At 38.2% G+C, this 26,683-nt stretch overlaps 1 protein-coding gene across 2 annotated transcripts; it reads right to left on the reverse strand.

Annotated features, from left to right (window-relative positions):
* Nucleotides 1–626: 626 nt before the first annotated feature.
* Nucleotides 627–26,106, reverse strand: LOC140879943 (serine/threonine-protein kinase EDR1). 2 transcript variants are annotated; one of them, XM_073283935.1, is made up of 13 exons: nt 25,661–26,106; nt 23,555–23,977; nt 16,322–16,425; nt 13,736–14,844; nt 13,372–13,412; nt 12,768–12,836; nt 12,144–12,244; nt 4,400–4,478; nt 4,215–4,313; nt 2,239–2,307; nt 2,056–2,105; nt 1,105–1,281; nt 627–1,020 (listed from the first exon to the last, which is right to left on the reverse strand). In XM_073283935.1, exons 1-13 carry the CDS (start codon nt 26,009–26,011, stop codon nt 888–890), a joined length of 2,805 nt encoding a protein of 934 aa, XP_073140036.1. In that variant the 5' UTR covers nt 26,012–26,106; the 3' UTR covers nt 627–887. The 2 variants fall into 2 exon arrangements, with proteins under 2 accessions (XP_073140036.1, XP_073140037.1); XM_073283936.1 differs by lacking the exon at nt 23,555–23,977.
* Nucleotides 26,107–26,683: the final 577 nt, after the last annotated feature.

Genomic DNA, 26,683 nt, shown 5'->3' on the forward strand with positions numbered 1-26,683 from the left:
GGAAGCTCTGATCTCACGTTCGAAAGATCCGAACTCACCCTTTTCTTCCGATCTTCAGCTGCTAGGGTTTGGTGCTTCCGAACCCACTTTGGAAGTTCCGATATGTTCGAGTCATTTATTTAATAGTTTATCGACAATGAAAATGTATTCTCACATGCATCGTACGTTTCTTTTACTAGTGTATTAGAAAAAATATAGAGATTATTTGACAAATATGCTACGTGCTTTGCATGTCTTTCTTACTAGTTCATTTTTTTTAAAAAAAAGATATTTTTTGTAATTTAATAGATGAGGTCATTTTTTGAAACTGGTACAAGGCCAAGGTCATTTTTTTAAATCTTCCTGTTTTCTTATGGTATTGTTATTTTTAGCGCTTGTATGTTCGGACATGTGATGAGCTCTTGACGGTTTTGTTTATTACACGCTTATTTTATGTTGGCTTAAAAATTGAGCTGACTACATTTTGTGCATGAAAATTTGAAAGATGATTGTTTTAGTATTGTATATGCGCACGCTATATTTCAAAATAAATCCGCATTTCCTTTTACATGCATTATACTTTGAAACACCACTTGGGATGTCACGCACTGAGCCCCTGAAAAATGAAAACACAGAAGACATCTAGGTTCAAGCAGCAAAGGAAGATAACCATTGATCAATATAGAATCACAACTTTAGGCAAAATTTACATTCACCATCCTGTAAAGAAGCTGGAAAAAGAAAGAGCTGTAAATATAATTACATGCAATAGTTTTTCAACTTAAAATACACAGTGTGCACTTATACACTATTCAATAACAGCAAAATCACATATTCACATCTGACGGAGGATCTCAGGAACAATTATCTTTTGCAGTAGTATTGACATTTGAGGAACAGATTCATTTTCAAGTAGAATTCAATGAGTTTTGTTGTGGCAAAGTTGCAGTTGGATGCTCCACATGTGAAGGAACAACTAGTCTCTGCAAATGCTTTAGTCCGACGGTGAGCTGTGAAAAAGAGGGGCGTAGATTGGGCTCCCTGTAACAAGGCAAGTTGCGGTTAGCTGAAGATAAAACAGAAAACATAGGAACATTTGAAAATTATATGCATGTATATACATACGTTTGCCAACATTCACATATTATCCTTGCCACTAGAGGATCAACTTCTTTGGTGATCTCAAGTCGGCGATTTTGAAAACCGACGGCACCCACAACTTGTATCGGATTCATCTCACTCCAAGGCAATTTGAGTGTCGCAAGTTCCCACAGAATAACACCAAAGCTATATACATCACACCTGTGTAGTTCTCAAAGAGAACTGATCAGTTTTCACAAAAAAAAAAGAGCAATCTTTTCATTTGTTATTCTGGACAAAGCTAGACAAGTGACCGGTCCCCTTTTACATGCGAAAATAAAAGGATTGAAATCCTGTGATTCGCATTTAAATTAGCCGCAAATTATTTTTCACTTCATATACGTCTCGGAAATTGAAACACAGCTTTCATACTCTAATACACCAAATAAAAGTACGGCAATGCTCATAAACTCCTAAAATGGAATTAATGAACAGATGAAATTTTAAGAGAGATACCAAGGAGATAATAAAGAGCATAAAAAGGGAAAGCAGAGCTGTTAGTTCTTGGGATAACACCAGGAAGAAATAAGAAATCAGAACCTAAAAAAACAAAACTTAGGTGTGATATAAGAGCAGATAACATATCCATATTCAATGGTCACGACTCACGCCCCATGAGCGTTTCTCTTCATTGACTTTTTCTCGATAATTTATTGTGAAAACAATAAATCTCTCACGACAACTCTCCTAAAATATCACCTCATAGACACTAGCATCACCAATGGAGGACTCCATAAATTCAAATGGTGCAAATAGCACAAATGCCATCGACCACAAAAAAAGGATTTGATCTGAATATGTTCCACTTAAAGTATTCGAACAAATGCAAAGAGCGGCATAAATTTTTCAGAAAATAGATTATATGAAAGCAACACAAAACTTGAAATAATATTATGGAGTACACACATCACAAAAGTTGTAAGCGATTTGACTTACTTCTCATTTGAAGGTTCATTTCGGAGAATTTCTGGGGCCATCCACTCGGGCTATAGACCACCACAGTCACCAAAAGGAAAGAATGTCAAAAGGATAAAGGAAAAAAAGGGATCAACAATTTCTAAGATTTATGTCTAGCATCTGTTCATGAGAAATCATTTGTAGCTTAAATATAATGCTCACCGTTCCTGCAGTTGACTTGGATGACAAAAATGTATTGTGCTTCAAGCGAGACAATCCGAAGTCACACACCTACATAATATTTACGTGCAAATGAAGAATACAAACAAATAAACAAAAATTTCCAGGAACTGGTAATAGTTTTGCTCTGTAAAAGTTTAAAGTAATTGCGGCAACACTTCCTTTGAAGAGGATGAACTTAGAGATGCGATTGAAGATGATAGTTAAAAATGGTATATGATGGTTGAGATTTTCTTAGGTTGTACTTGGATTGAAAGATTTTAAATCCATGGATTTCAAATATATTTTTTGTATTTTTGTTGTTTAGATAAGTAAAACAATAAACTTCAAATCCACTATTTTCATGTTTATATGGTATTTCATGTCAGATGGATTTCAAGTTCACCCAATAATGGAATCATTTGAAATTCATTATAGTTTATATAATTAATGTGTAAATGAGTAGTGTATAGATTTATTATTTAATTTATTGTTTCATTGTTAACAATAAAATATAATCAAAATCCATGAATTTGAAATTCTTCCGTCCAAACACAACCTTACTGAAATGAAGATTGGTTGTCATTAAGTTGCTTCTAAATCTTTGTTTATTTTTTATTGAATTTGTTCTTCGGGATAGGCTCTTGCTTATGTAATACGCTATGAGAGGTTATTATTTCTTTACTATCAATGAGAGTAGAGAGCATATTTCTAAAAAAAAAATTTTAAAAATTTGTTGCAAAAGACAAAAAAAAAAAAAAAAAAAATAGATTTCCGAAGAGATTATAATAGCTCTCGTGGAATTACCTTCAACATTGCATAAATCCCCATCATGTTTATTTGAGACGCATAGATAACACAACATATGGCACCATAGATGTCACTTGTTGACATCTGCTCAGGTTCGAGCCTAACCTTCCCTTCCCTCACCCTAAAAAACTTGAAAGCTAATAACTGTATATATGAAGCTATTTGCTGTTTTGCTGCATTTTAACGTCGCTTGACTTTTTATTTTGGCATTTGATTGCCTCAACGCATTTTGACGGGTTATTTTTATTCTCTTATCTTTGAGGACATCATTTTAATGTTATAAAATTATTTGACTCAAATATGGTTTTGTAGTACCCTCATAAGAGATTGGAAATTAATATGCCAAAACGCTAAGAGCAAACATGAAAAGTCTCTTTCATCTTAGCAATCTTACAGTATTTAAGAGTAAAACAATAAATAAAAAAAAAAAAGAAACAAAGGAAGAAACGAGAAGTGGTGGTGAGAAGAAACACTTGAATTTTTCAAATCAATGATCACCTGATTTGGATATGAATGCAGTCTATTTGCCTGTGGCATATAGCATTGGAACAAAAGCATTGAGGTATGGACTTAAGCCATATCTAAGAATTCTCAATCATCATCTCCTCTACCAAAATACGAGTTTCTTATTGCTAGACACAGGACATAACCTTTTTCTTGTCGCAACAAAATATTAGTGCAAAAGATAAAATCCGAGAATTTCCCAATGTTTAGATTACCATATCTAAGAAGTATCCTATGTTAGATGACCTAAAGATACATATTAAAGAATAAAACTAAAACCTCGTTAAAATATACTCCACACACTTGTAATTTTAATGCACCACCTCGTGTTCCTGGACAAGGCACATCATTCCAAATCTAATACAACATGATATAACATAAAAATTGTTTATTTAGTTCTCTGAAAACCTAAAAACAGATTAGATGAAAAATTGTAAATCATAGAAAGTATTGACAGAATCTCAAATTTTCCTCTCTCAGGAAGCTTGTTAGTAAGGTTCTAATCTACTAAAAAGGTTTTCCTTCCATCACTTTCAACTGAAAGATTATCCAAAATTGATTTTTACAGGGAACAAAAACTGCCACCATTCAAATACAGCAGCCATGAACTGAGATAAATAATGAAAATTAAGAAGGAATAAAAAAAGAGTGGTATTATGCTGTACCTTGACATTCCAATTGTTATCTACCAGAAGATTATGGGATTTCAAATCACGGTGAACGATTGTAGGTGTGCTAGTATGTAAGCAGTTCATGCCTTTTGCCTGCAAATATGGCATCCATAACATGAGATAAGCAAATAAAAAGTGGCCAGTGCATTGAGGATGCATCCAAAATAAGCAAAATATACCACATCAAGAGCCATTTTAATTCTCCTATTTTCATCAATTTGACAATGAGGACGGTGTATAATCCGGTATAGGCTTCCTCTGAAAAATCACCAATACATTGGATGAGTCGAGACTCACTAATTGCAAGACAAGAAAGCATTTTTATAGCAGATAATAATCTTTGAAAAAGATTTTTAGGACGACAAAAGTTTACACTGCAGAATAAATTGAATAATAAATATGTTAAAGGATTTTCTTTCAAATGAAATGATTAAAATCATGCGGAAAATCAGAACATTAAGAAAACCTTATACAGCAGCAAAAAAAAAAAAAAAAAAAAAACCACAACTACTGGAGATATTTCACTTTATGGAGAAAATGGAAATATTTTCACAAGGTTTCACAAACACTCACATGCTCATAACCCAGACCCCCAGTAAATCGACTCAAATCCTCAGCCCTGAGTATACCCAAAAGAATAATTCTCTAGCTCTCACAAGTGAACCCCACTATTAAGCTCGAATTCTTAAGAGAAATTCTACTTCTCTCTCAAATCTGATGTAAATGAAATGAGGAGAGAAGGCACTATTTATACCACCCTGTACATGTGTTGGGAAATAAATTATTTAGTTTTGGTTTAAACAATATCTAAAGGCAAAAACCAGACAAAACCGAATATCTCAACTGATCTGAGCAACTGAAGTAGATGAGTTCTCAAACTGGATGAGTTACTCGACTGGGCTCTCACAACTAGATGAAGATCAACCGAGTCTGTCAAGTAGATCACCTAGACGAACCTAACTGCATACAAAAGAATCAGTTGATCTCAACTGACGTCAACCAGTCAAGAACTGAACTGATAGAGAGCTTAACTGAAGATAAGCTTAACTGGACGTGAAAGTCAACTGAACACGAGCTAGACTGGTGGAAGCTCAACTGAACTGAATGACCAAGACTGAACTGAACCAGTAAATGAACTGAAGTTAGCCCAACTGAAACTCATAGAGTACAATCAGTCTACCTCAGAGACAATCAGTTGAGAAGGACAATCAGGTGTGCCCAAAAATTATGGATAAGGTTTTCCTTACACTATAGCAAAGCAGAATATGCAAACACAGACTTTTAGTACGGATTTCAGAGATTGTTAACGTTGAGAAAAGACAAGGCAACGGATTCTTTTGTACGGAGATTTTGAATCACTTTATCGTTGCATCTTCAACTATAAATAGCAGACCAACATCAGTTGAGAAAGCTGCCGGCTATATAGAACTCTGTTATCATATTTGATGTCAACTGAAAGACATTTTCTAAGAGTTCAAGCTTTATTTTGAAGATCATAATTAAAGTCGAAGAATTCAAGCACACTCTACAAGATATATCAGATCTATTGAAAGATCAACTGTGCGTAGAATTGTGTTGTAAACACTATATTGTAAAATCAGTCGAGGACTGACCAGTCGAGTTGTAACCAATCAGTCTAGAACTGATTTGTATTATTGAAATCTAGGAGTTTCAGTTAGGCAGTGTTAAGTCCTAACTGAAGTGAGGTATTGCAAGATGTTGTAATATTCAAAATCTCCTTACAACCTAGGAGTTCCGGTATAAGCAGTTGGATAAGTCCTAGTCTTGGATTGGGTTTGTACAAATTGTTGTGTAGATCAAAGTATTCTAGTGGATTCTTCCTGTATGGACAAAGGGGTGACGTCGGAGCAGTTAGTCTCTGAACATCCATAAACAAACTGTCTTATTTATTTACAAGCATTACATTCAATCAACCCACATAACTATCATTGAATCGACCATCTTGTTGTTAAATTCAATCTGTCAGTCGACTTCATTCCGCACTATCAGTTAGTCAATTGGCATCGACAAACGAGAAAGAAGCAGTTTAGTTGCCAACCCAACTGCACTCAGTTGTGCAAAAGCAGAAAATTTTAAGGTTCCGTTTGGACATGTATTAATAAAACGTTTTTAAAAGTGTTTTTTAAAAACTTTTTATAAAATGTTTTTAAAATAAATGTGTTTGGACAACTATTCTATAAAAAATATTTTTACATTTCAAAAGTCATGTTTTTTATCTGTCTTCCATGGTTCCATGCTAAAACATCTAAAACACCTTTCAAGTGTTCTTCAAAAACTATACTTGGAGAACACTTTTTAAAAAATAGTTTTCAAAAACATTTTATAAATCTTTTATCCAAACACATACTTTTAAGTTTTTTTCACTTATAAAACACTAAAAACGTTTTTAAAATACATGTCCAAACGGAACCTAAGTGTATTCAAACCCTAGCACCTTGGCGATGATCTTATACAAACTGGTAACCAAACTAATAGGTCGAAAGTCCTTGATACGCTCTGAATCTTTCTTTTTTGGGACCAAACAAATATAGGTTTCGTTTGTTACACCGTTAATTATTCCTTTTTCGTAAAATTCCTCAAATACCTTAAGCAAATCCCCCTTGATTATTTGCCAACAATCAAAGACTGCTTTTCTGATTTCTGCTTCTGAAAACGGAAGCTCAAGCTGTAACATATCATCGTGATCAATTTGGCTCCATTCCACTCCCTCTATGCCGAACCCCTCCCCATTACCTGTTATACTGAAGAGGTTGCGATAGAAATCGATCAAATGCGCCTTGATAAGTTCACTGTCCGTGCAAAAGGTTCCATCCTCCAATTCCAGTTTCTCAATTCTCGATCTACCCCTCCTCTGGCTGAGTAAAGAATGAAAAAATCTCGTGTTACAATCCCCTTCCTTCAACCACTTTACTTTTGCTTTCTGAAATTCCTTTTGAGCACTCCTGCAAGCTAACTCCTCGATTTCACTCCTAAGAACTCTTCTCTCTATCACCAAATTGTCTTCCCAAAGTCCCTCGCTTTCCTTAGTGTCCAGCCCACTGATCTTGCTCTCCAAGTCCTTCCTTCTTGCATCTAAGTTCCCAAACTTCTCTGAATTCCATTTCTTAATGTCCGATTTGATATCCTTCAATTTCCTCATGAACTTATACCCCTCCAACCCTTGCGCAAACTTTTACTCGACCACCAAATTGCGAACTCTTCTCTGAAATTCTTATGTTTTAACCACATATTTTCAAACCTAAAAGGAGTTGGACCCCATTCCCCTTTTGTGGTGTCCAAAATTACTGGATTATGATCTGAAGTGATTCTCGGCAGTATCCGTTGTCTACTGAACTTGAACATCTCTTTCCAACCCCCTGAGAAAAAAAATCTATCAAGTCTGCAGCAAATAGGGGACACTCGCATGTTGGACCAAGTGAATTTGCCATTCAAGAGCGGAGGATCACACAACTCTAACTCTCTGATCAAAGAGTCAAAGTTTCTCATGCTACTGGTCAAGGTGGTGCTGTTCAACTTCTCACTCAGAGACCTCACCACATTGAAATCTCCGTCTACACACCAGTTAGGATTACACAACGCCTCCAGTCCTGCCAATTCCTCCCAAAAATATTGCCGATCCTTCGGATTGCATGGGCCATACACCCCTGAAAACCACCAATCAGAATTAATGCCCTTTTCTATTTTAACCGAAACTGAGAATTCTCCGATTAAGTTGTCCTTCACTGATACCGTCTTAGAATCCCATGCCACCAGAATACCCCCTCTACTGCCAAAAGCTGGCAACTCCAGCCACTCAATAAATCTTGACTTCCACAAACTCGCTATAAACCTCCTATCAACCCTCATTTGCTTGGTTTCTTGAAAGACCACTAGGTCCGGCTTCTCCCTCCTAAGGATCGCACGAATCAAACTCCTCCTTCTGCTGGAGCCTCCCCCTCTAATATTCCAAGAGAAAATCTGCATTAAACTACCCCACGGCCCGAGAACTGCTGGTTTCTCACCGATGCTTTATCAGCGGTAGGATCTCTAAGGTAAAATGAGCGCCTATGAAGGATGCCCTCTGATTCTGGCTTGTTAAAGTTCACCCGACTAACCTCCAATCTAGCAAGGCAATCGTTGATCCCTATTTTCTTCCCCAGAAGAGCACTGTCCTCCTCAATTCCTTGAGAAGTTATGGTTTTCCGGTTTCCCAGAACATCTCCAATCTGATCATCCGTTTTATTATCCAACAGCGAGATTAACCCCTCCCCACTGACTCCTCACCCCCACCCCCCCCACCCCCCCGACAGACTGAAAGGAATGACCCGAAAGAGAAGGAAGGCAAAGGTTGAAAGGAAGGCTAGTCGAAACCCCCTCAGGATCAGGAATATTAACATGAACCAAAGGATGAAAAGAATGCTTACCTGCTGGAGACCCAAAGAGGTCCCTGATGTCCTCCAATCCATCTTGAATCTGTGAATTGTTGCCAGATCCCCTTCTAGATCACTGTCTGACGCAAACGAGTCTAAGACCTCCGACAAGTTATCTCCGCCGAATTCTAAGACCGAGTCTTCCTTGATCCACTCGGGATCCTTGTTACTAGACAAAATGACCTCTGGATCCAAAGGGCACACTACGCTGCCCCCCTCCGCAAATCCAGAAGTTTGCTGAACAGCCACGATAGGTTTTCTCCTAGAGTACACCTTCTTGAAACATGGTAGAGACTGATGCTTGAATGGTGTCTTAATCTCATTTGCCGCCGCTGCTAACCCCGAACTAGACTGGATAACAACCTTACAAAAATCCTCTTTCCCTTTAGGGCTAATCTTGTTGAGAAGTTTGATGCGATCACCTATGGACGGTGATTTCACTCCCTGCTCTCTCAAACCAGGACAGTTCACCGTTACTGTAGTCTTTATTTTGAGCTGACCACTGTTGTTGGGCGTAGGCTTCGCAGCAAAATCAGTCTTATCTACCGATTTATTAATCGATTTCCTAATCCACCCCCCAACCAACTGGCACCTTCACACCATCGACCACCACTTGGGTGTACGAGCGCTTTTCATAGATTTCATAAGCATCTAGATTAACAGAATTCACCACAATGCGAACCACCAAGGGTCCTTGATCCGTTTGGATTTGCAAAAAACTGTTAATAAAGCCACCTACAGGACCTACCACCTTTATTTTAGCTGCCGACAAATCTTTGAACATGATAGTGTCAAAGCTGATATCCAACAATCCACCACACTGCTCGCCCACTGTTTTGAACAAATCATTGGACCATAAGTCCCACGGGAGCCCTAAAATGCTAACCCAGCTGTTACAACAAGCGAAAACTTCCTGTTCCCTATGGATTAGGGGTCTCCACTCTTCGAAGGATAAAGTAACTCTATTCTCTAGGTAGCATTTCTTGAGCTTCAAGAAGGATGAGCGTCTTCTGCTTTGTAAGGCCACCATACTGCTTTGTTAGCTTGGAAAGGAAGTAACTCTAACCTGCTCTTCACTGCCTTCCCAAGTAATGATCTAACCAAGTCCCATGAAGTGTCAACCCTCGCCTTAGTAATAATAATAGCTTTTGTCCAATCTTTGACTAAGCACTGCTTAATATTCTCCTTCGCTTCTAATGATCGCTCCCTCTCATTTTGTGGAACCTTGATTCTTTGCTGCTGAAGCTGCTGAGTCTCCTACGTCTTCTGAGGCCCCTGAGTTTTGCCTTTGGCTTCCCGAGAATCCGATCTCTGAACTATTCCGTGGTTGATGAAGAAGTGAAGCTGGGTTGCCAGACGTTTCCACCCCCAATTTCCGCGCCCGCTAGGAATAATTATGCGCTGCTTAATCCCATTCTGAGAAATTATGCTCACCTCCATCGAGCTGCCTCTGTCATTGCTAATTCGATGGATGCAGAAAGCTTCGTCCTTGACTCTCCATTTTTTGAATGCTGGGAACGCTTTAGGACTCTTGATGTGGTCCCAAATCGTAGCCCATAACCATCGAGCTTTGTTGAAGTCCAGCTCCAGAAGATAACTGGCCTTCCGAGTTCTCTCTGTCAAACAAATTGAAGCTCCCCTCAGCCCCATTCTAGTAAGAACCAATTTCTGAGCTATTCTAACCTCTCCCACCACCTTCGAATCGGCCGCTCGTAGTAAACCCCTGTACCTGTCTGAAACCCTACTCTCGAAGCCATTCTCGAACCCAACCCAACTTTGCCGAAGCCAAGGGTCTCTACTCGGCGATGCCCAATGCCACCCTTTCCCCTGCGCTCTAGTCCCTCCTTGCTCGAGAGATGGAGGAGAAGAAGGAGAAGAGACACAGGCCTTCGGATCTGAGACGTACTATGAAAACCCTAGAACGCCGGAAAAGATCTCTCCCTTCTTCAAATTTGCTTTGTACGGAGATTTTTGAATCACTTTACCATTGCATCTTCGTCAATAAATAGCATACAAGGATCAGTTGAGAAAGTTGCTGGCTATATAGAACTTTGTTATCATATTTGAAGATCATATTAAAGCCAAATAATTCAAGCAGACTCTACAATATATATAAGATCTAGTGAAGGATCTATTCTATGTAGAATTGAGTTGTAAACACTATATTGTAAAGTCAGTCGAGGACTGACCAGTCGAGTTGTAACCAATCAGTCTAGAACTGATTTGTATTATTGAAGTCTAGAAGTTTCAGTTAGGTAGTGTTAAGTCCTAACTGAAGTGGGGTATTGCAAGGTATTGTAATATTCAAAGTTTCCTAGCAACCTAGGAGTTCCAGGATAGGCAGTTGGGTAAGTCCTTGTCTTGGATTGGGTTTGTACAAATTGTTGTATAGATCAAAGTTTTTTAGTGGATTATTCCTGTGTGGAAAAAGGGGTGACGTCGGAGCAGTTGAGTTCCGAACATCCCATAAACAAACTGTCTTATTTACTTACAAGCATTGCACTCAGTCAACCCACATAACTATCATTGAGTCGACCATCTTGTTGTTAAATTCAATGTGTCATTCGACTTCATTCCGCACTATCAGTTAGTCAACTAACATCGACAAACGAGAAAGAAGTAGCTTAGTTGCGAACCCAACTGAACTCTGATTTGCAAACAATTTAAGTTTGTATTCACCCCTTTCTACACACGTCAACAATCCTAACAACATGGTAATGCCGTAATGACAATTGCCTTCCTCGATTTCCTTACGTGGTATATCAATTAGCCAATTCCTCCAATTGCCATTGTTTACCATGTTTAGCATGCTGATTGATGTCAATCAATTATTATAATATATACATGGACAAAGGAAAGTCCACCGCATAACAATATCTTCCACACTAATTGATTTTAGTCTCCAACCTTTTAAAATACTGGTTTATATTTTGAAGAGAACTTGCTAATAAAATCTTCTCTACCACAACACATACAACAAATATCTTATTTATTTTCATGTTATTAAGTAAATAAATCTGATGACATAGAGAGCCATAGAGAAGCAAACAACTTCACTCTAATTTTGATAATAACTTTCATGCCCAAGGAACTCTCTTTTGGATTCGAGAAACAAATCTCGTAATCCACCAGACCATTACATTAAAAGCTATCCTCCTAGTTCAGATATGCAAAATCATTGTTGAGTGTCTGAATACCTCAGAAGGCATGAAACCTATAACTACCCATTAGATGCTAACTGGGAATATAATCCAAGCAATTCACAACAGGGCATGGGCATTCCGCATTCCCCACATTAAAACTTCAACAAGTGCTCTCACAATAGTACTGCCATATGAAAGTTAACACAGTACAAAAAACGATATCAGAGAAACAAGCAAGTTTACCATCGATAAAATCACGTTATTAGCAAAATTATATTTAAATGTAAGTTTTTTCACCACCTCTATTCAAAGAACATAAAATTGCTAATGAAAAAGATGGAAAAACATGCCGTGGCAGAAACTCGGAGACGATAGAAAGATTTGGCGGGCGAGTCACTGCACCCATAAAAAGCACAATATTTGGATGTCGTAACCTGCGCATTATCCGTACCTAAAACCATAAACAGCTACTAATCACCTCTTAGGGGGAAAAAAAAGTTCTAGACAGTGGCAACAACAAAAAGATAAACGGGGACTACAAGCCATCGTTAGGTGTGAATCATATTCTACAATTTTCCCTACTCTTACACATGCAACGGATTAGCCACATTCAATTATAAGGTGAAAATGACAAAATAAATGCAAAATTAAGCGCATAACTCATGGTAACAAATTAACAGAGATTATTGTCAAGGGCCTTTTTTGTTCTTCCTTTTTGTGGGTGGGTTGGCGTGAGAACATGCTGATAAAAGAGGATAAAAATAACTTTTTGTTTCAGGTCTCCTTAGAGTGAATTCAATATAATATACCTTCACAAGACCTTCCATTGACAGACACCGAAAATATTTATATATATCTTTGTACAAAGGATATCAATGCATTACCCCATAAAATACAATCAGATATTTACATACAAGATCAAGATATTTCAAACAAATTGACTCACGGTTATGCAATGAAAGGAAGATTCTTACTTCTCTTTTGAACTCATCCAGAGCAGCGCCGGAGAAATCTTGATCAAGAAACTTCTTCACAGCAACCTCCTGTGACCAAATAAGAGCGTTTAATCCAATAATAATCTCTCACAAATAAAAAGTGATCCCCATTAAATGCATAAATTATCCTCATCGAAAGGCAGTAATGCAACTTATAATCCAATAAATGCTGTTACGAAATTTCAAACTATACATGATTACAAGACAACAAATAATATAAAAATATATATTTACAAAGAACAGAAAAAAAGTACAGGTACTGCAATGTCACATGGACAGAAACACGAGTACATATGCATAGCACCTAAATCTGTTCACACATATACAATTTGATTGTAAATGGAGGAATAGGGGACAGATAAAAAAAAATCCAAGCAAAGCACGTCTCTTCATGGAAGAAAACGAAGTTCCATCAACAATGAATTTTTCAAGTGGTGGGTCCACGTAAGAATTTGCTATAAATAAATGACAAAATAGAGAAATGTGGTTCCTTACAAAAATCCCAACAGGATCCATCTAACAAATACAGTTCACATGGTTTCTGCTTTAACAAATAAGTTATAAGACAACAGAAAGAACTTACAGTGTCATTCCACTCAGCATGGTAGACCTCCCCATACGAACCTGCAAAATGCAAAGTGCTAATGACATGAAAACTCAGACATGGAGAAAAAATGAAGAGCAAATATATCTTCGTGTAGTACTTGTGTCAAAAGTAAAATAGCTCTGACAGGCCCAAAATAATTTTTTAAAACATCCACACTCATTTTCTGGAAGTATAACAATGAGAAGCTGAAAAGCACAAATAGTCAGTCATGACTGCTGAATCAGTCGTGGCAAATGTGCACAAAATAAATTCACTACAAAAAACACCAGCAGTAAAATGCAAACATTAGGAGGTTAAAAGATGATTAAAGATAAAGATCTTTAACAGCCAGTAGTATTACCTAGCCCAATCCTTTCACCAATAACAAGATTTTCCCAAAGAATTTCACATTCACCCACATCATCAATCACTGTAGCAACATACTTAGCACTTAAATCAACAGCACAGCCAGCAACTTCAGTTTCCCTCAGTTTCTTCTCAGTTAATCTGTGTTGCATACTTTCGTTTTGAGTTCTGGTAAAGTTATCCGTGGGGTCATTTGCTTCCGGTTGTTCACTTACTGTGACCTTCACATTCTCCCTGTGATCTGTTCCCATATTAGCGAAACTAGAAGCTTCCCTAAAGCGCAATGGACTGAGTTTGCTTTCACCAGATGCAAATTTGAAACCATTACCAGACATTGGAAGAGCATCCTCATTTCTATCGGAATTAAATGATTTTTCAGAAATTTTAAAAGCTTTGGATTGCACATTACTGCTGCTAGAAACAATAGATGGCATATTGTTGTTATCACGTCCTTGCGTGTCCAAAAATATACCTTCCACAAAACTGAATTCATTTCTTTTAGAGACCTCATTCTGAGCAATGAGATTATTCCCAATTACATGCGCAGGAAGCCGGCAATTTTCAATGTTATTGTTTGGCAGTTGTAGTCTGTCAAATCCATTAGCAGGATTACTCTTCATTATAGACTTGTCAGATCCTTTTACTTGGAAAGGATTGAGATCAGCAAAAAGATTTCTTGAGGATTCAGAACTCTTAGGACTGTATGGAACTTCATTTACCTTAAATTTTGAGCCATCACCGGCTGGATTAGTTCCACTACTCCCTTTATAAAACGAGCCCCCATTCGCCTGAGATGAGATATGATCCAATTTAAAATAAGGCAACTTGTCATCTAGTCCAGAAAACCCAGCACTATTATCAACACTAGTATCAAAGATCGAATGTAATGCTTCTGGCTCTATAGGCACGGCACCAGAAGACCAGTGATTTCCACCATTGGAGTTCTGATCAGGCTTTTTAGAAGAAACTTTGGCGCCTTTATTTGTACGAAGAATAGGAAGCTTGCTTTGTTGAGGATTGAATGAACTCAAGGGGGTATCTTTTGCACAAACATCAGCTGGGATTAGTGTCCCTGGGGCTCCCATAAGATCAACCAAACACTCGCTGAGAAAAAAAGTAACTCATTTAGCTGATGGCTGATGGCTGATGGCTGATGCTATATAGAGAACTACATACAAATACAAAATTAATCCATTAAATCTACACCACATTCTGCATATTATGAGATGTGAAGTTAAAGGAGGTGTTGATAGTTGGAAATTTTACCATGATTGCGGTTCTTTAGTTTAGACAAAAACTCAGCCAATCATGTACAACATTCACGCAAATCAAACTAGCCAAAATTCTAAAAATAAAGAATAAAAGATAGTGACACCAAAACCACCAAAGACAACTAATTTGATGGAGCATCTTAGTTTGAAACAGCAAATAGGTGATTTCATGTTTCAGAACTTCAACAACCAACTAGCCACCAAAAACGAACTTCACTAGCTTAGAAACTATCTCCAGTTGATTATCAATCAACCTGGGGCACCTTTGCGCAAGAAATTTAAGCATTTTCACATTCAAGAGTGTGAGCACACAGGCACGTGTTTTGAAAAGGACATAAAACAAAAAAATTTAAGGTGATCCTTTTTCAATATAGAAGGGAGAGAACAATGCGCCACTTCCTCATATCTAAGTCCTTGTTCCTCTTTCTGGTACAATAGTGCTATTAACACAAACTCATGGCTGACAGTTGTATTAAAATCTAGAGATTCAAATGTAAACTAGAGAGAGAGAGGTCAAAAGCTAATGGAATCCCTGTAACGTGTTCAAGATAAAAAGGCCATGGATATAGAAAATTCTATAATTCAGTCATCCGTCAAGGGAAGAAAGAAGTTTGAAATAAACTTATATATGTATGGCCAAATTTCCAAAAGAATTCCCTTAGACAGTATGCAATGATGCATACTACTCACTTGCATCTCATCTAACAAAAAAGCTGTGTTATACCAAGAGGACATCTTTATCTTCCACAGCAACCACAGCATCTTCTAGAACTACATCATCCATCTATGGAATAGAAAATCAATGGAGCATAAAATAGCATCTCATATTTTCAAAACAGACAAGGCTTTGTTTGCTCATATTTTCCAAAAACATACTCTTTAAAAACAGGAACAGCAGTACAGCCTCACTTTCATTTTCTTTCTGAATTATAATTGTCACATTTCCTGGTATATATAACCATTTCTTTATTTCTACTTTTCCCTCTCACCTTAAATATATAGATGAAAAAGGAACTCCAACCAACATGCACAAGGTTGTGCTAGGATTGATGATTTGAAATTATGGATTTTAAATCCAAGATTTCAAAACAAAAATCAAGGGAATTTTTAACCCACTCCATACCATCTTGAGCAATTTTAATAGTAATGATGAAGGATTACAGATAAACCTAAGACAGGTGCCAGTTTAACTTCATTCCTTGTATCCTTCCCGAATCAAATCCATAAATCCAAGCACAACCAAAAATTTTAAATGGCCACATTGTGGGGGAATAATTTTATCCACCAAAAGTAGAATGTAGGGCTTTAACCTGTCATCTTGAAGCTTTACGATGTTCACAGCATCATCCTCAAAACCTGTGTAATGGCTTCCCTTCACTAGTCTACAAGGTATCCCAACACTATCACACAGTACCTGCATGCAAGGAAACAAAAATTGCAGAATTGAAGAACACTGATGCAGCAGAACTTGATGGCAAGAACATTTGTGATTTGAGAGCATAGACACAGGGGTGAAAGTGTAAATATTTTTTTATATTCAGGCAGATCAAACTTTCTTTTTTTTTTATCAGAAACACAAATATTATTAATAATTAAAAGAATTAAAATACAAAGTGTGGACCAGTGATCCACTAATCCTCAAAAAAGGTTCAAAGTTAATCTAGCTCAATGCTAAGCTCCAATCCCTATACAAATCTGAAATTGCAAAAGGTTGAAATCTTTTATAATATGTAACCAAGTTGATCCGCTCAACTTAATCTTGTCCCAACTTTCTTCAATCGAAACTTCTTCATCTTCAAAGATCCTTCTGTTACTTTTTCGCCACACAATCCAACAAACGCAATGCACTAAAACACCCCACAAAATTTTCCCCCTTGTTCCCAGTGACCATCCCAAATCTGCTGCGAACAGCTCTCTCGTGGTACTTGGTGTCACCCATGACAGACCCACTTCCTGCAGCAGCAACCACCATAAGGAACTTGGGTATGGGCAATGAACCAACAAATGATCTTGACTCTCTCCCCCTTGTTTGCACAGTACACACCAATTCAGGCAGATCAAACTAATCTATTCCAAACTATAAAAAATCATAGCCTGCACGCTTAACTACTCCATTGGCATTATGAGAGAACATGGATGCTTGGCAATGGATATGATGTGGAAAATCCCTGAAACAATACCACTTTTTTTTTATAAGAAACAATAATATATTATATTTGTGAAAGATATAATTGCAAAAGGCGGACAAGAGATCCGCAAATGACAAAAGAAAAGACCGACTCCCTAATCATATCAACAGTAAACAAAAGCCTAATCTCTTAATAAATCCGAGGTTGAAACATTCTTAAACTCATTATAAGATCCACTCCAAGTAGGAGTCCTAATCTTGATCTTTTCCCAACACTCTTCTACTTATTCTTCAATATTTTCGAAGATTCTTCCGTTTCTCTCCAACCACGCCGACCAACAAATACCATGAGCCACCATCGTCCAAAAACTTCTCCACCTCTTGCCAAGAAGATGTCCGAGATCTGTGGCGAATAAATCCTGCGTTGATCTTGGTGTTACCCAAACTAATCTCATCTCCATCAACGCTCTAGCCCACAAACCGCTCATGAAAGGACAATGTATTAGCATGTGATCCTGAGTTTCCTTCTCTTTCCGACATAGCACCACCAAAGTGCTTCAATAAAAACTCAGTCTGATTTGAAGGAGCATACATCTTGAGTCATGTACCATGCCATTGGTCTATGAGCACACTGAATGACAAAAAGTTCAAAGCAACTAGATGCCAAAAGCATCAAAGCAATGTTTGTCTTAGACAAAGTTCGACATTGTATGACAAAAGCAGGAACACCCCTTGAACTCACAAGCCACCACTAAAATCGCACAAATCTAGTCTAATCTTATTCCATTAGCATATATGTTGTGGTCAAAGAGGAGTTAATTTGAGACCCAAACTTGTCCAATGCTGCTGGCTAAAGAAAAATGAGATCTTACTAGAGGTTACTAAAAGAAGTACACACAAAAGCCATTCCATAATCCAACAAAAGTGTTGTCATAATCCAGTTGTCTGGTTCCAAAACCAGACATGATGGGTGGGTCTAATGAGACCCCAACTTGTTCACATCCAGGGAAAAAAAAATGTCCGACTAAAGTGGCTACTAAAGGACTTATGAGCACCGACAGATCAATGTTTTTAGAAAGTACAGAATTCATATGAGCACCAACAGATCAGGTACGTTCCATGTCCAATTCGTTGTCAACTCATATCTTGCCTTCTTTTTCCCTTCCGTCACCTTCCTTTTCCAAAAGTGTCATTGAGCGGGGTTCTGAGGATGAGAGGCAGTCTTTGCCGAAGGTCGAGTTGGGTAAGTCGAGTGATAATCTTCCTGGGCTTGAGCAAAAATGTAACATTTCGGGAGTCGATGAAAAGACGGGTGCAGATATGTTAGAAGTTAAAGTTGGTGGTGACTGTTTGATAAAGATGAGAGTCAAAACAGTGTCGTTTACGCAGATGGATGGGGGCAGGCTGGATCAGGGGGATGGTAATGAGGTTCAGAGGCTTTTTGTGAATTGCAGAGGTGAGAAAGAGGTAGGTCATCGGGGTGAAGATTTGCTCATGGAACATTAGAGGAGGAGGGTCAGCGAAACGAAGGCGAATTATTAAGGCGATTCTACGAAGAGAAAGACCGGATGTGGTTGCTCTACAAGAAATTAAACGAGAGGTGGTGGATAGAAGATTTATCGCCAGTGTGTGGAAATCAAGATTCGTGGAAAGGGTTGTTTTACCAGCGGCGGGCAGATCAGAGGGTATTTTGGTGATGTAGGAACGAAGGTTAGTGTATGTCAAAGATAATCTAATTGTGGATTTTTCGGTTTCTATTAAGATTGAATTGGAGAATAATATTGTGTGGTGGTTTACGGTCGTGTATGGTCCATGCAAGCCAAGTCAGAGGCAGAATTTTTGGGATGAATTGGCAGGGTTAAGAGTCATTTGTGGGGAGGAATGGTGTTTGGCAGGGGATTTTAATGTGGCAAGATCTTTGAGCGAAAAATTGAACAGTAAAACTTTAACTACAAGTATGTGTGCCTTCGATTCTCTGATTCATGAATTGGAGTTGTGTGATCCACCTTTGTTGAATGCTAAATTCACTTGGTCGAACTTGAGGGCATCCCCTATTTGCTCTAGATTGGACAGATTCGTTTTCCAGTTAGGGTGGGCGGAGATCTATCCATTCCATAGACAAACAGTGTTACCCAGGGTTACTTCGGACCATTTCCCACTTATACTCGACACGGAGAAGGTTAAGTGGGGACCAGCCCCTTTCAGATTCGAAAATGTGTGGCTGAAGCATAACAGTTTTAGATCAGCAGCTTTGTTATGGTGGAATAATGCAGAATCTCAGGGGTGGGAAGGGTAAAAGTTTATGCGGAAACTTCGAGCTTTAAAGGATAATATCAGGAGCTGGAACGAGGTCTTTGGATTAGTGGAAGCTAAATTGGCCACTTTTTGTAATCTATCACTTTCTCTTATATATAATACATATGTTTCCTATCAAAAAAAAAATTGGCCGATATGCAACACAAAGTTCGGATTTTGGACGAGAAAGAGAGTCAGGGTTTGGGTTCAGAAGAGGTGGCTATGGAAAGGAAGGTAATTCGTTACGAAATAGAGGAGTTATTATGTCGAAGGAACCAGATTAGCAATCAAAAGGCAAAGGTGAAATGGTTGAAAGAAGGAGATCATAACACTAAGTTCTTTCACTCCCTCTTGAGCCATAGGAAGAGTAGGGCAGCCATTAACAAATTGGAAAGGGAGGATGGGTCGGTCACTTGTGACCAGATTCAAATAGAAGACATGTTGGTACAGTACTACAAAGAGTTATATTGTAAAAATAGGGAAAGGGGTTGGGGAGTTGACGGGGTAGAGTGGAGTCCTATTGAGGATGAAATGGAGTTAGAATTGGAAAAACCGTTTTCAGAAAAAGAGATCAAGTTGGCAGTGTTTGAGCGTGATGGGGGCAAGGCACCGGGACCGGATGGATTTACTTTGGCTTTTTACCAAGAGTGTTGGGATATTGTCAAAGACGATTTGAAAAGGGTGTTCAACGAATTCTTTGAAGGTGGTATTATTAATGGTATCACCAATGAAACTTATATCTGCTTGATTCCCAAAAAACAAGATTCTATTAAGGTAAAGGATTTTAGACCCATCAGTTTAACCACAAGCTTGTATAAAATAATCGCCAAAGTTTTGTCGGGTCGTTTAAAGAAGGCTCTTCCATTCACGATAGTTGAGTCACAAAATGCATTTGTAGGTGGGAGGCAGATTCTAGATTGCTGCCTCATAGCAAATGAGGTCGTGGATGAGATGAGGTGGAGGAAAAAAAAGGGTTGGGTCTTCAAGTTGGATTTCGAAAAAGCATATGATAATGTGGACTGGGAGTTTCTTGATTTTGTCCTATCGAAGAAGGGGTTCGGCATTCATTGGAGGAAGTGGATCAAAGGGTGTCTCTCGAATGTGTTTTTTCAGTGATGATTAATGGGAAACGGGGTAAATTTCATGGACAGAAAGGGCTTCGACAGGGGATCCATTGTCTCCTTTCTTGTTTAATTTGGTAGCAGATGTCTTGGGGAGATTGATTGATAAAGCTAAGGCTACGGGGTTCATTCGGGGTCTTGAGGTAGGCAGGGAGAAGGTGGAGGTCTCACATAATCAGTTTGCGGATGATACTTTGTTCTTTGCTAAGGAGAAATGTCACGTAATGTTTTTAGCTGATGTGGTGAAATCGTTATGTAGTATGTCGGGGTTAAAAATCAATTGGGAAAAGAGTGCGCTGCTGGGAATTAATCTCAGGGAAGGAGAGGTGGAAGCGTTAGCACAACAATTAGGATGTGGGAAGAAATCTTGGCCTATCAAGTATTTGGAGTACCTCTGGGAGGCAATCCACTCAAAATCTCTTTTTGGGAGCCTATTTTGACTAATTTGTCGAAAAAATTGGCAAGTTGGAAGAAATCATTCTTATCTAAGGGGGGGGAGGTTGACACTTATATCAGCAGTGTTGAATGCAATGCCGATCTACTTTATGTCATTGTTTCGAGTGTCAAAGGGTATCACAGATATGATGGAAAAATATACGAGGGACTTTCTTTGGGATGGTATGGATGGGGAGTTTCATTGTCATTTGGTGCCATGGGAGCAGGTTCGTAAGCCCAAAGTTCTAGGGGGCTTGGGAACAGGGAATATTTGGTTGAGGAATAGAGCTCTGTTGGGGGAATGGTAGTGGAGATTTTCAGTGGAACAAGAGCCGATGTGGAAAAGGGTCATTAAGAGCAAGTACGGATTACAAGATAATGGTTGGGACGCTGGTTTGGCTAGAAATGTTACGTTTAGGAGCCCATGGAAGTTTATTTCTAGGTCTTACTCGGCTTTTCAACCTTTGGTAAGGGCGGTGGTTAGAGGGGGGACCAAAGTGAGGTTTTGGGAAGATAGATGGTGGGGGAGTCTTCGTTTCGGGATCTATTTCCAGCCTTGTTTCAGATTTCTTATGCACATAATATGCATGTTTCTCATTTCGTGTCAACGGAAAATTCGTTGAATATCGGTAACCTTTCTTGGGACTTTCATTTTCGGAGGGATTTGAGGGATCAGGAAATTGCTGAGGTATGTGTACTGTTAGATGAGTTGATGAGAGTTAGATTGATTGATGGGGCTGAGGATGTGAGAGTGTGGGTTGGGGACCCTTCTGGTATTTTCTTGGTCAAATCCTTTTTTGAGTCCTTTCCTATTAGCGATTACCCTTTGTTTTCCTTCTTTGCTACGGATCTTGCTTCTCTTTTGGGCAAGAAGGTGAGAATATTGTGGTCTTTGGTGGTTCACGGTATTTGTTGGTCGGTGTGGTTGGAGAGAAATGGAAGAATCTTTGAGAATTAAAAAGAAACGGCGGAAAAGTGTTGGGAAAAGATCAAGATACGGATTGCTATCTGGAGTAGATCTTTTAAGGATTTTCAGAATGTTGCAATTTCGGATTTATTAAGGGATTGGTCTTTTGTTTTTTGTTGATATGATTAGGGAGTCTTAATTTCTTTTGTAATTAGCGGATATCTTATCCGCCTTTTGTAAGATTTTATTATCGTATATAATATATAAGAGTTTCCTATCAAAAAAAATATGGGTCATGTCAGCCTCAAGAAAGAGCAATCATATGGAGGGTTCTTCCGCATTTTACACTGAACCACGAAGCAGCCAGAATAAAATCCAAAGAGATGATTCTTATCTCTATCTCAAATTTTCTATTGGAAAAGGAAGTAGGCACTGCAGTATAACCTGGAGATGCAGGGGATTAAAGGAATGAGGCATTTATGTAATCCAGTATTAAAGAGAATATCAAATCCATATAGGTTTTTTGTCAAAGACGAAAGGATGTACTGTTACTAAGCCAGAGAGGCTGTGTAGTCTTCCAAGGCAAGCAACTGCATAGCACTGTTTCTCTTTATGTCACATTAGTTACGGATCAAAGCTTCTAGAATAAAGTGACTGATAACAGAAGTAATAAATCTAGCATAGTTATTGTTGATCTTTTCAACAAATTCTGCACAAGAGAAATTATACCAGCGGACAAGCTCAAGATATTGAGTAAATTGTAAAAATTAAATAAAAAGTAACAGAAAACCAAAAGGAAAAAGGGGGGAAACACAAAATACAGAAAAAAAATTGATATGTGACGGTTTAAAAACAGATCAAATCTTACGAAGAAAAGCAACTCCCATCTACAGGAAGAACACAAATTTTTCATCGTTATTGTCTATCTCAATATTCAAACCACCATTTCCGCAAATATAAAAGTTCTCCAGAAGTTTGAGATCCAACAGCTTCAACAAGTTGTACGAATCAAACTTCGACTAAATTAGACCAAAGGCTCAAAGAAATAGTTTGCAACTGAGTCAGTTGATTATTTGTTTCCTATCTCACAATGACCCAAAGCCAGGAAGACCACATCAACTTAATGCTTCCTAAGCATGAAAAAGCAGTGATAAGCTCCTATGTCTAGGATGGGAAAGCTCTATTGAAGTACAACAAAAGGGTTGCAAATTACAGAAACTAAACAAATTGTGATCAAACCAAAAGTCACCTCTTGCTACACCTCACTTCCCTCTTGCCTGACATTTTCTATTTTCAAAGCGACACAATCTGTCAAATGATGATAGCAACCTCCCTAATGCATTTGACTGATGTTCAAATTGATCCTTAAATTAATATTTGGTCCGTGTCACGACAGCTTCATCAAATTTCCTTAGAGACCACCAGCAATTTTGAAAGTTCTCATTATAGGAAGTTGGTCTGGAAGAAGTCCCCAATGAATGCATATGGAGTCGAACTCATCTAACCAAAAGTGTAAGGCTCTCTAAAATTATCAGTTACATATCACACCGCAGCTCTGGACTAAAAAATATTGAAGAGATTTCCTTCAATTTCATCTATATACTGTCAATCCACATACATGTGGTGGAAGGCAAAGTAGTAGTAATTGGTACGCTACCTTAAAAAGCAATGCGCGGTGCCGTGAAAGGCCAACTTGTAGGGATCCAACAGGAAGCACCGTGGTGTGAAGAGATGTCCTCAACTCAATGCTTCTTTCCATCCATTTAGACAGAATAAGATTTGCATCGGGTACTGGGCCCCCTAGGTGTTCTGTGACAAGTTCAGCAAGTCTTTGTATAAGCAAACCAATTTCGGTAGTACGGCGGTCTAACATAATGCATTGTGCTATTTGCATCAACTCTTCCAAAGCAGGGTCCAATTTTCTGCTAACTACAACAACCTCATAATCAGAACCTCCATCAATGTTTTCAAGATCTGTAAGAGATGGCATGTTCCCTCGAGCTGCTGGATCTGCAGAAAGATTATATAAATCATAGAAACCATCCACCACTTTCTCCTCGAAGTCTAGAAATCCATAATTCTGACAGATGGCAAAAGGCAAGAAACCATATTAGGAATATAATTTTCTCATGAACTCCTGATATCAACAGAGAAAATGCTCAAAAATTCACAGCACGGAATTTTGGCATCCAAATGACCTCTTAGAAAACATAAACCCCAATAGAGATCATTCTAGTTGAGGCCGAAAGCACAATCTAGAATTCATGAGTTTATAGCTGTTTTTTTAAGGGAATCTATTTACATTAAGACCTCAATATGTGTAACATTCAGAAGTATTTTGAGTTCTTTTACATTATATGTGCAAGAAGTCAACAGTTTTTCACATGGAAGTGACACAAAAAGTTACTCCACTTTCCACAAAAGCATCAAATCTCAGACCCCAAGTTTCAAGGGGGTCCACGAACCTGCCTATAAAATTTGTTCCCCAGACCCAAAAAAGCAGCTTCTTATTCGCACTGTTTCCCAGAGAGGTAACACCAATTTCCTTGTGCCGTGATACTTAAAGTTATGACATTATTTTGATGATTTCGCACATTAACTTTCAATGAGTCGCATAAAAATAAAAAATAAAAAGAAAGAAACTCAATAACTGGAACCAGGTAGGGAGGCAATGCGGCAAAGTAATTCCATCAAATCACCTTGCCTCTGAATCAGAGAAAAAAGGAATCATGGAAACCAAACGGTATTGACAGCCTTTGTGGCAAATCCTAAAGAAAGTTCATTAAAAATACAACTGACAAATTTGTTTAATTATGTTTCAGTCCATACATCTTGTAGACAAGGATCACATCATGGTCAGAACCAGTTGCACAAATGAGTCTGCAAATTTTTTTTGCAAAACCAGTTGCACAGACACAGTTGTGGAAATCTCCCTCATGGTCATGGACTAGATTGACAGCATCATGGTAATGGGCTATTATTGATGAAACTTTTAATCAACCAACTTCTATTATTATTATTAATATTATTAGTATTATTATTATTTGGTTTCTTCTCTCCTATTACTACATCACCTTTGAATAGTAGAAATATGTATTGATGCAGAAAACATCGGTTCATTTCCGCTCAGGCTTAACCGAGCTCACCAAATATTTGTGGTAGACCCAATCTTATATGTATTTTATGTTTTTCACAAACCATCTAGTGACAATGGTCGAGGCAAACCCAACATTTGTATAATATACACTAATCAAATTACAAAAAGGGGATAGAGCCTATCTTCAGCAATCGGCACTCTCTATAACTGATCAAAAACCATATTGATAAACACATAAGAAGAATCTACGGATAATGCCAAGATCAAAAACACAAAGAGAATGATTTTGGTTGACAAGTAACAATAAGGTACACTGACTCACATGATTGAGAACTGAGGAATATTGAACACGGAAGTACATTGAAGGCAGCATTCATCACATGTATACTGTAACTATACATGTCTGAAGGAGTATTCATGAGTGATCGTGATAAGTAGGGTTCGAGTATTAAAAAAAAATACAAATTACCGACTGCTATGAATCGAAGAAAACATTTCATCATTCGTGAAAGACCACAAAGGAAGCGCGTATCATGACATGATTAAGCCGTGGAATCACTCAAAACACTGAGATATGGTATTAAAAAGATAAACAATAATGGAGCTCCAGAACAAGTAAAAGGAGATGTTTCCATAAAGGGCACAAATCAAGCAAACTGAACTGACCCAATAGCGGCGTGACAGCATTTCGGCTGCAGTGATGGTGTTGTCTGCGGCTCCAACGCTACGTATCAGAGCCTTCTCCCGGAAGGCAGACACCTGAATCGAAGAGGACGCGCTCAGAGCTAAGGCTAACTGGACTTGGTATTCCTCCTCCGAAGAATAATAATCTTGCGGCGGACGATGACTATCACCGGAGGAATCATGACTGGCAGCGGCGGCGGTAGTAGGAGAGTTGGAGGAAGAAGAGGAGGTGGGGCGGGTATCGGAGGAGGTGGGCGATTGCGGCGGGAGTGGTTGTGGAATCTCATTAGAACGGTTTGGCTGGTGGTGAAGCTTCTTGAAAATGTGTTTCATCGTCTTCTTTTTGCCGATGTACTTTACTGATCATCAGCAGAAAAAGAAGAAGAAGACCAAATTCTTAGCTTTTATTTTTCGTGGGGAGATTTGAGTCACTTCCATCATGCTTCATTTCTTAAAAGTCTTTGCCGATGGTGTATATAAACGAGAGGTTTTTTTTAAATAAATAAATATATATATATATATATATATTGTTAGCCCATAAAATAAAATATTTTAAGAATCCGAGTTCCTTGGCTCAGCTCCCGAAAAACTGTGCAGCCCATTGTTTCGGCCTATCAGAAATGAAACCCAAAAATTAAAAATCCAGCGACAAGAAGTGAAACCACGACTTACATTTGAAAAGTTTGACCAAGTCAAAAACAATTTAAAGAAGAGGTGAATGTGGCCCATTATGAGAGATAGTGGAGTGGGAAGTTATGAAATTGGAGACAAAAGAACCATCGGCAAAGGAAAAAAGACAGACATCATCTCATCAACAAACACAGCTCTCAAAAAGCTCTGCATTTCCAGCAATATTTCTGCAATTCTCAGTTTTTGCTTTTTAGCATTTTCCAGTAATTTTCAGTTTCTATATTTAGCATCTTCGTTGGGTTTCACGAACTGTTCAGTATTTTCTTTTGTGAATATCATGGCAAACTATTGTCATTTGGAATTTTCAGTAGCAAG

The sequence above is a fragment of the Henckelia pumila genome, chromosome 2 (genome assembly GCF_033568475.1).
Source record: "Henckelia pumila isolate YLH828 chromosome 2, ASM3356847v2, whole genome shotgun sequence".
Classification (NCBI taxonomy): Eukaryota; Viridiplantae; Streptophyta; class Magnoliopsida; order Lamiales; family Gesneriaceae; genus Henckelia; species Henckelia pumila.

Coding starts and splice junctions, on each gene's coding strand:
- LOC140879943 (XM_073283935.1), bottom strand. CDS start 26,011: ATGAAACACATTTTCAAGAAGCTTCACCACCAGCCAAACCGTTCTAAT. Junction 12,245..12,767: donor TGGATGAGTTCAAAAGAGAA/GTAAGAATCTTC, acceptor TTATGGTTTTAG/GTACGGATAATGCGCAGGTT. Junction 1,021..1,104: donor ATATGTGAATGTTGGCAAAC/GTATGTATATAC, acceptor GCCTTGTTACAG/GGAGCCCAATCTACGCCCCT.